Source organism: Panulirus ornatus, chromosome 7 (genome assembly GCF_036320965.1).
Source record: "Panulirus ornatus isolate Po-2019 chromosome 7, ASM3632096v1, whole genome shotgun sequence".
Taxonomy (NCBI): domain Eukaryota; kingdom Metazoa; phylum Arthropoda; class Malacostraca; order Decapoda; family Palinuridae; genus Panulirus; species Panulirus ornatus.
In genome coordinates this window covers 16,241,697-16,255,952 of record NC_092230.1, presented here as the reverse complement: position 1 = coordinate 16,255,952, position 14,256 = coordinate 16,241,697, and the positions used below count along the sequence as shown (strand labels likewise).

Below are 14,256 nucleotides of genomic sequence, written 5' to 3'. Positions count from 1 at the left end.
CTTCGTATAATCTTTCTATGTTTAAGAGTCAGGTCTGCAACCATCAGCGGAGCCCTGGTTAATTTCTTACAATTTTTTCCCTCACTGTGTATTTCTTTCGCCCGAGATGGCGTTTAATCAGAGCCTGCTTTGCCAGTGGTATGTTGGTCATTATGTATAAGAGAAAAAAAGCAAGATTTTATTTCCAGCGGTAAAGTAACCCTGACCAACCAACCAGAACTGGCAGGTGAGAATTCCTGTGATCTGACCTGACCTGACGCTTATTCCACCCACCTGACCTCACTTATGTCCGTCTGGGGATCAACCTTGATGGTAAATTCCACCAAGGACTTAACCTCAAGACTCCTACCTGGATCCAGGTCGGGTGTCATACCTCTGAATCTAGGTGAATTCGTGAACTGAGCTACATACGAGATGGGTTGGTTGTTTAGATCTATTAACAACACTGGTCATGACGACCGTCAAGCTTCAAAGGCCACATACACTATGTACGTGGCCCATGATGTTCCCTTTCTCTAAGACATCTACCAGTTCGAAGCTGTTTGCTTACTTTCGATAACAATGAACTTCTCAGTGCTTTAACCCCCGCCCCTCCAGTAGCGTCGCTACATAGCAGCCTTCAGAAAGCAGGAAATGCCGTCCCATACAACCGGGTGCCTCCCCTCTAGGACTTGTGATTTAGTGTGGGAGTTGCAGTGAGGAGAGTTTCCCACACGAAACTCAGCTCAGGACCCCCAAGAGGCTAGGACCGGCCCTGCCACTCCCTGCAGTGATCCCTCCACACGAGGGATCACTGCAACACCCTCAGTCAGATAGTGCACCGGGTCGGCCTTGCGAAACTTTTGTGTTGCCTCAAGCCGTCCCTCAGCCACAACCTTGATTATCACCTCAGTGACGCATCGCTTCACCACTCCATCTGACACGGTAGCACAGTTCACAACCCCGTGAATCGTGGTCCAGGCAGCCCACAAAGGTCATGGACTTGCTATCTACAGTTAGTTGTCAGTCGATCCGCTACACAGGATCAAGCACGCTCTCCTGCGTCGTCCGAAAACGACTGTATTATGACTACCTCATTCCCTTATCCGGTAGGCGTTCTATGGGGTCGTGTCATTTACAGCCTCCTTCAACAGCAGCTCCATGTGACTTGGGATCCTTTCCCCTCAGGTGAAATCACATTGGTCTTTATATCTGTCGATTTCCTGCTTCTCAACAGGCGACATCAGCAACACCATCTCCCTTCTGCAGTACAAAGACAGACACTCAGAAGCAATCTCCTTCCTTCCAAACCAAAAAACTATGGCAATGCCTCTTCCCTTCTGGCACACTGGCATTGTAGCCACAGGACCTCAGCATCGCCCCCTTTCTTCTGCACAATCTTAGGACTCCGGTAGCACTTTCCTTCTCCAGTGGCACCACGAAGCCTGATAATGACTGACCTTTTCTCCATAAACTCCTACAGACAAGACTCCTGCTTCACCTTCCCTACTGTTCATGCACCACTGGGGTCTCTCTCCCAGGTGTTGACGACACTAGCCTCCTACACTATTACCACCAACTTGCTAATTCAGCAGCCTCCCGTCCCACACACTAGACCACCATGACATTGCAACTGATTTTTCCTCCCGACACCAGCACCAGACCGACCGCCACTGCTGCAACTCACATGTGTATTTCTTACCAGACCTCCCAGTGGCTCCTCCCTCCTCCCGCCAGCACTAGACATCACCACCATCCAAGCGTCATCCATGGAAAAGGGATGAGCGGGGGATTAGTGTACTGGCACCATCCTGAGCACTTCCGTAACGCCCAGAGTCCACACATGCTTATAGTCCGGGAGCCACTCCCAAACCCAGCACCTGACGGGCGATCACATCCCTTTTCACTGACTGTCACTTCTTGATCCTCACACGGGCTTGTAAAACTACTCTCCCGCTGTACGTCACAGCTTCATCACCTGCAATTAGACAATGCCTGAATTGGCCTGGCACAATCTTTGCGATGGTTCAAGTCCTTTCCCAGCTGCATCTTTGATCATCACGTCAGTGACGCATTACCCCGTTGATCCCACTGGCATGGAACCATAGCTCACGTCCTGGTGTGGGGTGGGCTTGGCAACCCATGCAAGTCGCGGGCTTGTCATGTGGGGATCAGTCAAGTCATTCTATCGGCTACATACGCAAGTGCGCGCTCTTGCACCTGAGAACTGTAGTGTGACTCTGGCTCATCCCCATCGTTCGCAGAAGCTGTGTGACGCCTCGTCACCCATAACCTCATTCAGTAGCAGCTCCACGTGACGCCGGCTCCTTTTCTTCCCGCAGGATCTCTGGTACTTCATCACCTCTCCTGCAGCTCAACTACGGGAACTCAGCAGTGCCATCTTCCTTCTGCAGCACAAACACTGAACTCAGAGTCGACTCCTTTCCTCCAACCCTCACAAACCAACTGTCTGCTGGTAAACAGAACAGCATTCAAGTGTATGGTTTAGTAAGCATTCAGTTGACTGTTCACACTAGCATTAGGCTAAAGCTACATGATGCTACACAAGAGCTAATAGAGAAGGTCTACGTTGCCTGAAGATCCATCCAACCACGAAGATGGTACCAGAATTAAGAAAGCTAAGGAGTTACAGGGAAAGGCTATGGACAAAATTCGTTAACCATGGAAGAAAGAAGGGCAAGGGGTGACATGATCGCCTTCAAGATTTTAAACCAGTTTGATTATGCCAACAGTAAACAGTTCTTCGAAAGATGCAAGGATAGAACAATCAGAGGTCATAGCATGAAATTAAGCAAGGAACTTTTTTTGAAAAAAACTTTAAGGAATTACTTTACCTGTATGAGTAGAGGATGAATGAAATAAACTGAATGATGAAAGTGGAAGTGTGGATAGTATACAGAAGCTGAAAAAGTTGTATGATAGCAGAAAATGTTCAAGAGTTGGGGTGCTACAAGAGTTGAATTCTCTCCTTGAACAAATGGGTAATTACGTCATTGCCTCCCCATTTCTCCCACACAACCTTAGGACCTCGACAGCACCTCCTTTCTGCAGCAGGACAATGAGACGAGGCAATGACTCGCCTTTGTAGAACTCCAGCGTCACTAGGTCACTACAGCAGCACGGGACTCCAGCCTCGCTTCTCTTCCTGTTTCTGCACCGTGCGGCACTTGTCTTCACCCAACCCTGCACCAGCCCTATCAAATCGCCCTTGAGTTTCACTTTCTTGCACTTATCAATAAAACATTGTTGATTTATGAATTAGACACAATCTACTCCTGTCAATTTGGTAACTCGCTGGAATAACTGAGAGAAGTCAGACGCAATACACGAATTATCAACTTCCCCTCCTCAATCCGACGACATCCGTTCTACTGTCATTATCTTGCCCTCGCCCCACTTCCAAGGTACAGTCCATCCATACCCTCTTACAAAAGCTTGAGTCCTTATCAAGTCCATCCCGAAGCTCATCCTCGAGTCTACATATGCCTTCTGCCAGTGACCCTCGAGCCACCCTCGCACCCTGGAACGGACTGGTGGTTGCTCCAGGCATCCACTTTTCACCACTCCATAATTCTCATAGGCTCCCGCTAATTACCTAGGTGTCGTGTGGAATTACGCTTCCACTCTCCTTCACAGTGGCGGTCGTTCCATTACCTGCAATTAGATGTCACACCAAGTAGGCCTTCTGCAACCAGAGGGACGCTTCAAGTCCTTGACCAGCCGCATCCTTAATTATTGCCCCAGTAGTACATCAACTCATTGGTCCTTCTTGCACGGATATACAGTTCACATCCTAGCTAGGATCACCAAGGCAGCCTACAAATGTAACAGGCTTGTTGCCTAAAGTCGTCACTCAAGTGAATACCAACACAAGTACACAATTCTGCACTTTGAAACGACTCCTGCAATGTGATTATGACTCAACCCCATCTTCGGCAGGAATTCCAAGGGGCTTTTTCCTACACAGCCTCCTTCGATAGCAGCTGTGTGTGACTCTGGCAGGTTTGTGGGATCTTACCATCGCCTGTCTCAAACAGCCCGACGTCATATCCCTTCTGCTACAAAAACACTCAATCTCGACAACCTATTCCTTCCTTCCTAACCACAAAACCATGACAGTGCCTCTTCCCTTCTGCTGTACCTGCAGCACAGCTACGGGGCCTCAGCAATGCTTCCTCCCTTTTGCTGTACAACTTCGTGACCTCGGTAACGCCCACTTACTTTTTTGTTCGGCTGCATCACGAGACCAGACGAGGTGGACGGTGACTGTGAACAGTCCTGCACCACCTCCTTCACTCAGTGCCAGAGGGTGACATGAATGGTGTTTGTGGAGCCCCTGAACCATCCTCACATGGAAATGTCATCCTCTTCGGCAGTAATAACCTGGATCATCCTCAGGTGGAGGAGGTGTCATTCTTTCCAGCTGTGGAGATTTGATGCGATGAAGGCCGACACGTACAGATACACATATTATGAACGCGACGACAGTAGAAAAATCCGTGGTCAGTGACAGCAGCCTCAAGGGATATGGAATTATACGTCGTATGATTACGATATATAACTGCATTGTATCATTTTCTTTCATGTTTACTGTCTCGCAGTCATAAGTAGTTTTTGCACATACTCTAATCAGTATTATGTCGAGTCTACAGATGACTTATGGGAGAGTGTGTATTACAAATCTTAAGTCGTACGCCAGCCTACGAGGTAGGTGCACCCTACGGCAAGAAGGATTCATTATCATTTTTCTCCCGATTCCTCTCGATCTTTTAAGGAAACGAGAATGTACATAGGATGAACGCTGATTGCAGGAGAATCAGTCTTGCAGCTAATGCCAAGGTGTGAGAATTAGAAACTGTTAGCAAAGAAATTACTGTTAGTGATTTGTTGTGAGGTAGGGAGACTCACTTATTGTTAGTGATGAAGTTTCGAAGAGCTTGTTGATCGTTCGCTGAGCTTGTTGGTCGTTCGCTGAGCTCTGATTGTTCATATCTAGTTTTCGTCATTTTGAAAACAAAAATAGTGCTATGTGTTGGTATGCGATATACACACGGATCTTTCGTTCACATGTTTACATCAAGAAAAAAGAACTCGTGACCCAGATGAGGAAAAAGCAACGAATGTGACACATACTTTATGGGTCACCCACTAGAGAAATCCAAAGACCCATAACAGAAACATTTACAAGTGTGGCGCAAGGACGTGTAAAGGCCAACTTTCTTTCCATAATAGTCTATCAAATGTCGAATTAGGGTCGTACTCTGTGTCTTTGGTTACATTAGTGTTTCTCCGACAGGGCGCTTCACTACCTGAAAGGAAAGTAACTCGAGTAGTAGGAAAGACTATCATATATTTTGACATTCGTAGCGAAGCTACTTTTGCAAAATTTGTAATGATGATGTTTGTTGTGTCTCAGTGCACGGCTGCTGGTCGATGCTACTCATCAAGGCACTACAGACCCAGAGTTACCAAGATATTGAAATACAGAAGACGAATAACGATTGGGTTTTCTGTCGCGTTTACGAATAAACATAACGCCCTACCTGAGTGACGTCACAGTCGCAACTGCACAGTCACTCGCTTTACCACTGTTATAACCACTGAAATGTTCTATTGCACAGGATCTCTAGTTATAGTCTTGGCTGTCCAAATTCTTCGTTTTAAAGTCGGAGTGTTTGGAGATAATACAGAAACTGTTGGTACGACTGACGTACAACCAATGCACGATATATTTAGTTCAGATGATGGAGCAGTGCTTGGCAGACGCTGCGGTCATAAATAGATGTGTGGACAGTGGTGTTGGTGTGTGTTTTGGTGGCGGGAGTGGCAGTGTAGGTGGATGAGAGAAGCAGTGGTGCGGAGCCTCTGACCTTTTGATGTGGGTCGTGGGAGCATGCTGGGGGAAACGAAGATATATTGACATAAATCAATGTTTCAAAGAAATAGCTACATGGAAATATACGTTGAAGATCTGAATGATGAAACGCGGATGGAATATTCTCTAATGCTAGGAATTCTAATGTGATCAGAATGCAATATAATGAGAAAGGAGGCATGAAAAATACAACTGAATGTTTTAGTTGGAAATGAAGGTATAGGTGATTCATTACGGGAAAGAGTGTATCTAAGGGATGCACATGGGGACACAAAATAGAGAAACAGTTGTGCAGTGATATCATGCGGTAAGAATGCAGTGCAGGTCGATGAGTGTGGTTTCTTTGGGGGGAGGGGTCCTCAGAGTGTTTCTTTTGGTGAAGGAGTAAGGATGTACAGGCAGAGGGAACTAGTTCAGCAGAGAGCGTGAAATTGGTATGGCGTCAGAAGCACAGAAAGAAAATGTGCGACTGAGAAACGGGGAAGAGAGAGAGAGAGAGAGAGAGAGAGAGAGAGAGAGAGAGAGAGAGAGAGAGGTGGTTAAGGGCGGAGGTGGAGGTGAAGGCGAGTGAGTGTGTAAAGCATATATGGTAACTTGGGAGAGTGAGAGTTGTGTACTTGGCGACCGGAGAAAGACAGTGGCTGTCCCGCATTACGGGGGTTTAAAGAAAATTAAGAGGAAAGAAAATCGCTAGAATTAGAGTGGATTTAAGTACTCTTGAGATGTTTGGTTGGGATTATGTTGACAGAACAGATGGTCGATAATGTAACTGTGGAGTACAGGACCCAGTGTAATAGGAAGAAGATTTCTTACCCGTAGGAAGGTTGTGGAGGAAGACCCCCAGCGAAAAGAAGAAGCGTTCACAACATTTATGGATTCGGTAAAGGTATGTCTTAAAAAAGCGGATGGATGTAATCATAGTACCATTGTGTCCAGATGCGGTTTTAGGAACGAAGTGAATAATTGTATTTGAATGGACTTGTTAAAGGAAGAAAAAAGTATGGTGAAGGTGATGATAGATGAGATTAGCAGAAAATGGTGAAATGAGAGATGGTCAGGGAAGGTCTACGTCTAGACAAAATCACCATCACGAAAATTTCAGTTGAGGAGAGGCAACTGTAATTGGGAGAAAAATGCACCTGTAACACCTCTTGCTCAGGATAACAAAGTTCTTGGATTTCTAGATAGAAAGGCAATTCAGAGTAATGCGTATCGGACTGAACATAGAGCCACAGATTTTCATCAGGTTAATTTCATCCTTCTTGACCAGAGAAACGTCACTAAAAGGGAAGAGATGGAATTTCTGATAACAGATTCAGAAAAAGAATGACTGGCAAAAATCGCTTACTCGTAGGTGTTGTCCAGACAGGTTGTGATTAAATGCGGAAAAAGATTCGAATTGTTTCTGATGAGATGTTCACTTTTACTCAGGTTCACCTGGTGCTCCCGATCATGTTCGGTGCGCCTAGCTTCAGTTAGGCTTTGCATTATTCCGAGGCGCGGAATGCTCTGGTAGTTCTGAGAATGGCGTCTCGTCGCCAGTAAGAACGTCCATTCAGAAATTCGGTATTGCAGGGGTGAGCAGCGATCTAGCGAGGTTACAGACCAAAAGGGTGACTCTATGGATGAGCCATTTCCTCTGATGAAAGAACATGTGTTCACATATAACCTAGAGAAGTTTTTCCGAAGCTCCGGAAGCGTTAACCTAGCCAGGAAATTCTGCAGGAGACCCACACGTAGAAGCGCTCCTTTCGGATCCAGTGAAGGTTATATCGGACTTCGGATGGGGTTATCATTTTTAAGAAGGTCACGTAGAAGTGTGGATAGAGGCTCAGAGTCGTTATCACACATATGGGAAAGAACTGATGGTTTCTTGTCTGTTCTTTCGGGATGACTTGAAGTCAGGTTGAGGATTCCAGTTTATAATGGATAATACCACAATTGTTCGGTGTTTAATGAAAGATTCGTACCATTCTTTTCATATTTTAGAGACGACAGATCACAAGACTTTACCTCTGCAGGAATGAAGAAACAGTGTTTAGTAGTTTTCTACACGAAGTTTGCAACATTTAGGCAGAAATCCCTGTCGAGGTTCCTGACTGTTTTCCGAGATGAAACTGGGATTAACAGCTTGCAAGTGGACCTGCAGACAAATGAAAGCAAAATGAATGTCCTGTCGACAAGGAAGGACCAACACATCTACACAAAGAAACTACCACGACAGAGAAGTAGCACGTTATTCTAACAACTAGCCCTCAAAAGCAAGCTTACCATTCTAGTGAAAGGAACCAAAATAATCATCATTTAATGAGGACAACCACAAGGTTCTCGCGATTTTCTACAGGAGTCACTGGGTGATGGATTTGACGTTCATGTTGCCTATCCCTGCGTGGAGTAGATGACCATGATCCATCTTTCTATTGGAATCTGTATCTTCCTTATCTCAGCCTGGACCTGTTTACTTTGTGTACAGTATGGTTCTGAAACTCCTCATGAAAACTCTGTTCCTTGTAGCTTTGCGGTCGGGAAGTAGAGTTGAATGTTTAGACTTAAGAATCTACTGAAGTTTGACCATCACTTTTTATGAGTAACGATTGCGGTAATCCCACTGTGAGGTTTCTTGCAAATAAGATGAGACGGTTAGATTTAGGAATAAACCTATTGTCGTACAGTCGTGGAAAATTCTTCCTTTCGAAGTATCATTCAGTACGCCCAGTCGAAATTTTTCGAAGGATTTCTTGATTTTACAGATGACTCGAGAAGGTTTGTTTCTTCATCGAGGCTCCTTTAAGCCTTTATCTCTTAGAAATATTCCCAAGTGGATAAAATAAAGAAGTTGACACTCCTTACACCTCTCAGGCTGACTGATGGATTCCATGACGCAAGGGAAGTGGTTTCCACCTCGACTTTCTCAGGAGGATCGTCTCTTGGGTGAGATAACAAGCGTAGGGTCTTCAGCATTGGACAAATACCTTTATTCAGTTGTATATATCTTGGATCTGGTTAGCCTCCCTTGGGTACGCCACCTTCAGAAGTGAGTGTCCTGAAACCTGGGACGAATCCTCATCCAGAGGACAGCTCTTCTTTAGCAAGGCTGTTGTTCTCATGTCCCTCCTGCTATCAGGATCCCAAAGGACTTTCTTCTTCCTTGGCCTAGGTGGAAAATGTTGTCTTAAAGGATGAGAAACTTTTTCTCTTTTCTTTACCAGCAGGCAGAGGCCTATAAGAATTCTCTCTCTCTCTCTCTCTCTCTCTCTCTCTCTCTCTCTCTCTCTCTCTCTCTCTCTCTCTCTCTATATATATATATATATATATATATATATATATATATATATATATATATATATATATATATATATATATATATCATACACACACACTTTCTTGTCGAACAACAACAACTCGATCCCTGATAGTGACTGGCCCGAGGCACAGATGGCACCAGTGGTCAGTGCATGACAACGGAAGCTGGTCATGCATGGCGCCACCGCATCCCCGCGCCATAGCGTCATAGAAGTGGGTGGCTTACTGTATATACAGGTCGTCAAGTCCTCTGTGATGGAACAGACTGTCGGCCTCATATGATTCATAACGTCACACGAGGTAAACCCTCGTGAACACACCTACGTTTTAGGGGGTAAAACGGTGTTTTCAGCCTTGCATCGAGCGGGGGTGACATGGTGTTTTTCTTTTTTTTTTTAATCCTCCCACTGAGCAAGTACTCTCTCACAGGACTACTGTCTACGGCACCCTTAAGATTTGTAGAGTAAGGAAGGTACTGAAAGATGATGCCTGCAAGGGAGTGTATAAAACTTTATGTTCATAAAAGTTACGGATGTTCTTGTGTGGGGACGACAGAGTAGGAGTAGAGAGGATGCTGTGTGTCAGTCAGTCAGTACGATACAGTAACGCGTAATGAAAGCAACTTCCGTAACTTCTGTTGTGTGTCACTGTAGTAGTGTGACGATGATTCAACAGTCGTGGTAGAATCTCTTATGATCACGTAAGTGTACAGTATGGGGGAGGAAGTTCTACTCTCGTACATGGATACCCCGTCTTGAACTTTCTCTACAATCGTACAACTTTCTGTACTTCCCTGTACTGTAGTGTCTGCGTCCAAAGTTTTACCACTTTCCTTATTTCATTTATCTACCACTTTGTTGTTGTAGTTCTTCTCTCCGTCCTCTAAGTTTCTTGCCTAACATGTTGCTATTGACATTTGTTTGCTATTTGCGTCGTTCAAAAGACCTGCTTTGCTGTCGACATTAACAAATCAGTTTAGAAATATGGAGGTTGTGATCGAGACTCTAATTTCCTCTCGTCCATATTGGACAACTTCATAACCTCTAACATTTTCCTGTACCTTAGCTGTATCATTTCAGGTACTACCATCTTGGTCGTCCGTCATCGAACCTCCTGTATCAGATTTAGGTTCCTTTATATGAGACGCTAACAGTGGAGTATATTCTAATTCACGCCTACGGTAACATTCGTGTAGTTAATTGAATATATCCTTATCTTTTTTATGGTAACTGATACCGTTAGGACCAAATGAATGCCGTAATTATATATATATATATATATATATATATATATATATATATATATATATATATATATATATATATATATATATATATATAATAATAATAATAATAATAATAATAATAATAATAATAATAACTTACTAAAAAGGGGCGCAGAAGGAGTCACGCGGGGAGTGCTCATCCTCCTCGGAGGCTCAGATTGGGGTGTCTAAATGTGTGTGGATGTGACCAAGATGAGAAAAAAGGAGAGATAGGTGGTATGTTTCAAAGGAACCTGTATGCTTTGGCTCTGAGTGAAACGAGGCTCAAGGGTGAAGGGGAAGAGTGGTTTGGGAGTGTTTTGAGAGTAAAGTCAGGGGTTAGTGAGAGGACAAGAGCAAGGGAAGGAGTAGCACTAATCCTGAAACAGGAGTGGTGGTGGGAGCACGTGATAGAGTGTAAGAAAGTAAACTCTAGATTAATATGGGTAAAACTGAAAGTTGATGGAGAGAGATGGGTGATTATTGGTGCCTATGCACCTGGGCATGAGAAGAAAGATCATGAGAGGCAAGTGTTTTGGGAGCAGCTGAATGAGTGTGTTAGTGGTTTTGATGCAAGAGACCGGGTTATAAGGTTCGGTGATTTGAAGGCAAAGGTGAGTAATGTGGCAGTTGAGGGAATAATTGGTGTAAATGGGGTGTTCAGTGTTGTAAATGGAAAGGTGAAGAGCTTGTAGATTAGTGTGCTGAAAAAGGACTGGTGATTGGGAATACCTGGTTTAAAAAGAGAGATATACATAAGTATACGTATGTAAGTAGGAGAGAGGGCCAGAGAGCGTTATTAGATTATGCGTTGATTGATAGGCGCACGAAAGAGAGACTCTTGGATATTAAAGTGCTGAGAGGTGCAACTGGAGGGATGTCTGATCATTATCTTGAGGAGGCGAAGGTGAATATTTGTAGAGGTTTTCAGAGAAGAAGAGGGAATGTTGGGGTGAAGAGAGTGGTGAGAGTAAGTGGGCTTGGGAAGGAGACTGATGTGAGGAAGTACCAGGAGAGACTTAGTACAGTATGGAAAAGTGTGAGAGCAAAGGATGTAAGGGGAGTGGGGGAGGAATGGGATGTATTTAGGGGAGCAGTGATGGCTTGCGCAAAAGACGCTTGTTGCATGAGAAGCGTGGGAGGTGGGCAGATTAGAAAGGGTAGTGAGTGGTGGGACGAAGAAGCAAGATTATTAGTGAAAGGGAAGAGAGGGAGGCATTTGGACGAGTTTTGCAGGGAAATAGTGCAAATGAGTGGGAGATGTATAAAAGAAAGAGGCAGGAGGTCAAGAGAAAGGTGCAAGAGGTGAAAAAGAGGGCAAATGAGAGTTGGGGTGAGAGAGATCGTTAAATTTTAGGGAGAATAAAAAGATGTTTTGGAAGGAGGTAAATAAAGTGCGTATGACAAGAGAACAAATGGGAGCGTCGGTGAAGGAGCTAATGGTGAGGTGATGTGAGAAGGAGATGGAGTGAGTATTTTGAAGGTTTGTTGAATGTGTTAGATGATAGAGAGGCAGATATGATGTGTTTTGGTCGAGGTGGTATGCGAAGTGAGAGGGTTAGGGAGAATGATTTGGTGTACAGAGAAGATGCGGAAGATGAAAGCTGGCAAGGCAGCGGGTTTGGATGGTGTTGCAGTGGAATTTATTAAAAAAGGGGGTACCTGTGTTGTTGACTGGTTGGTAAGGATATTTGATGTGTGTATGACACAGGGTGGGGTGCCTGAGGATTGGCAGAATGCATGCATAGTGCCATTGCACAAAGGCAAAGAGGATTAAGGTGAGTGCTCAAATTACAGAGGTATAAGTTTATTGAGTATTCCTGGGAAATTATATGGGAGGGTATTGATTGAAAGGGTGAAGGCATGTGCAGAACATCAGATTGGGGAAGAGCAGTGGGGTTTCAGAAGTGGTAGAGGATGTGTGGATCAGGTGTTTGCTTTGAAGAATGTATGTGAGAAATACTTAAAAATGCAAATGGATTTGTATGTAGCATTTATGGATCTGGAGAAGGCATTTGATAGAGTTGATAGAGATGCTCTGTGGAAGGTATTAAGAATATATGGTGTGGGAGGCAAGCTGTTAGAAGCAGTGAAAAGTTTCTATCGAGAATGTAAGGCATGTGTACGTGTAGGAAGAGAGGAAAGTGATTGGTTCTCACTGATTGTCGGTTTGCGGCAGGGCTGCCTGATGTCTTCATGGCTGTTTAATTTGTTTATAGAAGGGGTTGTTAGGGAGGTGAATGCAAGAGTTTTGGATAGAGGGGCAAGTTTGCAGTCTGTTGTGGATGAGAGAGCTTGGGAAGTGAGTCAGCTGTTGTTCGCTGATGATACACCGCTGGTGTTAGAGGTGGAGGGAACGAGAAGTGGGAAACCAAATTGGAGGTGGAAGGATGGAGTGAAAAAGATTATGAGCGATCGGGGCTTGAACATGCAGGAGGGTGAAAGGCGTGCAAGGAAAAGAGTGAATTGGAACGATGTGGTATTCCGGGGTCGACGAGCTGTCAATGGATTGAACCAGGGAATGTGAAGCGTTTAAGGTAAACCATGGAAAGTTTTGTTGAGGCCTGGATGTGGAAAGGGAGCTGTGGTTTCGGTGCATCACACATGACAGCTAGAGACTGAGTGTGAACGAATGTGGCCTTTGTTGTCGTTTCCTAGCGCTATCTCGCGCTCACGCCGGGGGAGAGGGGTGGTGTCATTTCATGTGTGGCGGGGTGGCGACGAAAATGAATAAAGGCACGAAGTATGAATTATGTACATGTATATATATGTATATGTCTGTGTATGTATATATATGTATACGTTGAAATGTATAGGTAAATAAATGTGCGAGTGTGGACGTGTATGTATATTCATGCGTATGTAGGTGGGTTGGGCCATTCTTTCGTCTGTTTCCTTGCGTTACCCTGCTAATGCGGGAGACAGCGACAAAGTATAATATATATATATATATATATATATATATATATATATATATGTGTGTGTGTGTGTGTGTGTGTGTGTGTGCTCTTACATCTCACAGGAAAGTTGAAACAAAATACTCCAAGCTTTCGTGTTTATTCCAACTCGTCGTCAGGGATAATGAGACACTCAGCCACATTAGTATGGGCCAGAGAGAGAGAGGCCATGACTCAGTGGTGAGATATTAAAGGATTACAGATTAAGGTGGGGGTCAGCTGACCTGATATGGGGTAATATATCACATTCCTGTCCAAGTGAGGGCAGGTCACTTGAAATACACAGGGTTACAAGGTGCTGTTCTACCCAGGGTTACAAGGTGCTGATCTACCCAGGGTTACAAGGTGCTGTTCTACCCAGGGTTACAAGGTGCTGTTCTACCCAGGGTTACAAGGTGCTGTTCTACCCAGGGTTACAAGGTGCTGTTCTACCCAGGGTTACAAGGTGCTGATCTACCCAGGGTTACAAGGTGCTGTTCTACCCAGGGTTACAAGGTGCTGATCTACCCAGGGTTACAAGGTGCTGTTCTACCCAGGGTTACAAGGTGCTGATCTACCCAGGGTTACAAGATGCTGATCTACCCAGGGTTACAAGGTGCTGATCTACCCAGGGTTACAAGATGCTGATCTACCCAGGGTTACAAGGTGCTGTTCTACACAGGGTTACAAGGTGCTGATCTACCCAGGGTTACAAGGTGCTGTTCTACCCAGGGTTACAAGGTGCTGATCTACCCAGGGTTACAAGATGCTGATCTACCCAGGGTTACAAGATGCTGATCTACCCAGGGTTACAAGGTGCTGTTCTACCCAGGGTTACAAGATGCTGATCTACCCAGGGTTACAAGATGCTGATCTAC

General features: G+C 44.8%; 1 protein-coding gene across 1 annotated transcript in view; it reads left to right on the top strand.

The window, feature by feature from the left end:
* The first annotated feature begins 6,616 nt into the window (after positions 1-6,616).
* LOC139749334 (uncharacterized) overlaps positions 6,617-14,256 on the top strand; it is a 74,789-nt gene continuing 67,149 nt past the window's right edge. Inside the window, exon 1 of the mRNA XM_071663056.1 lies at positions 6,617-6,761. Within this exon, the coding sequence (XP_071519157.1) occupies positions 6,747-6,761 (15 nt within the window). The 5' untranslated portion in view covers positions 6,617-6,746. The remainder of the gene's footprint in view (positions 6,762-14,256) is intronic.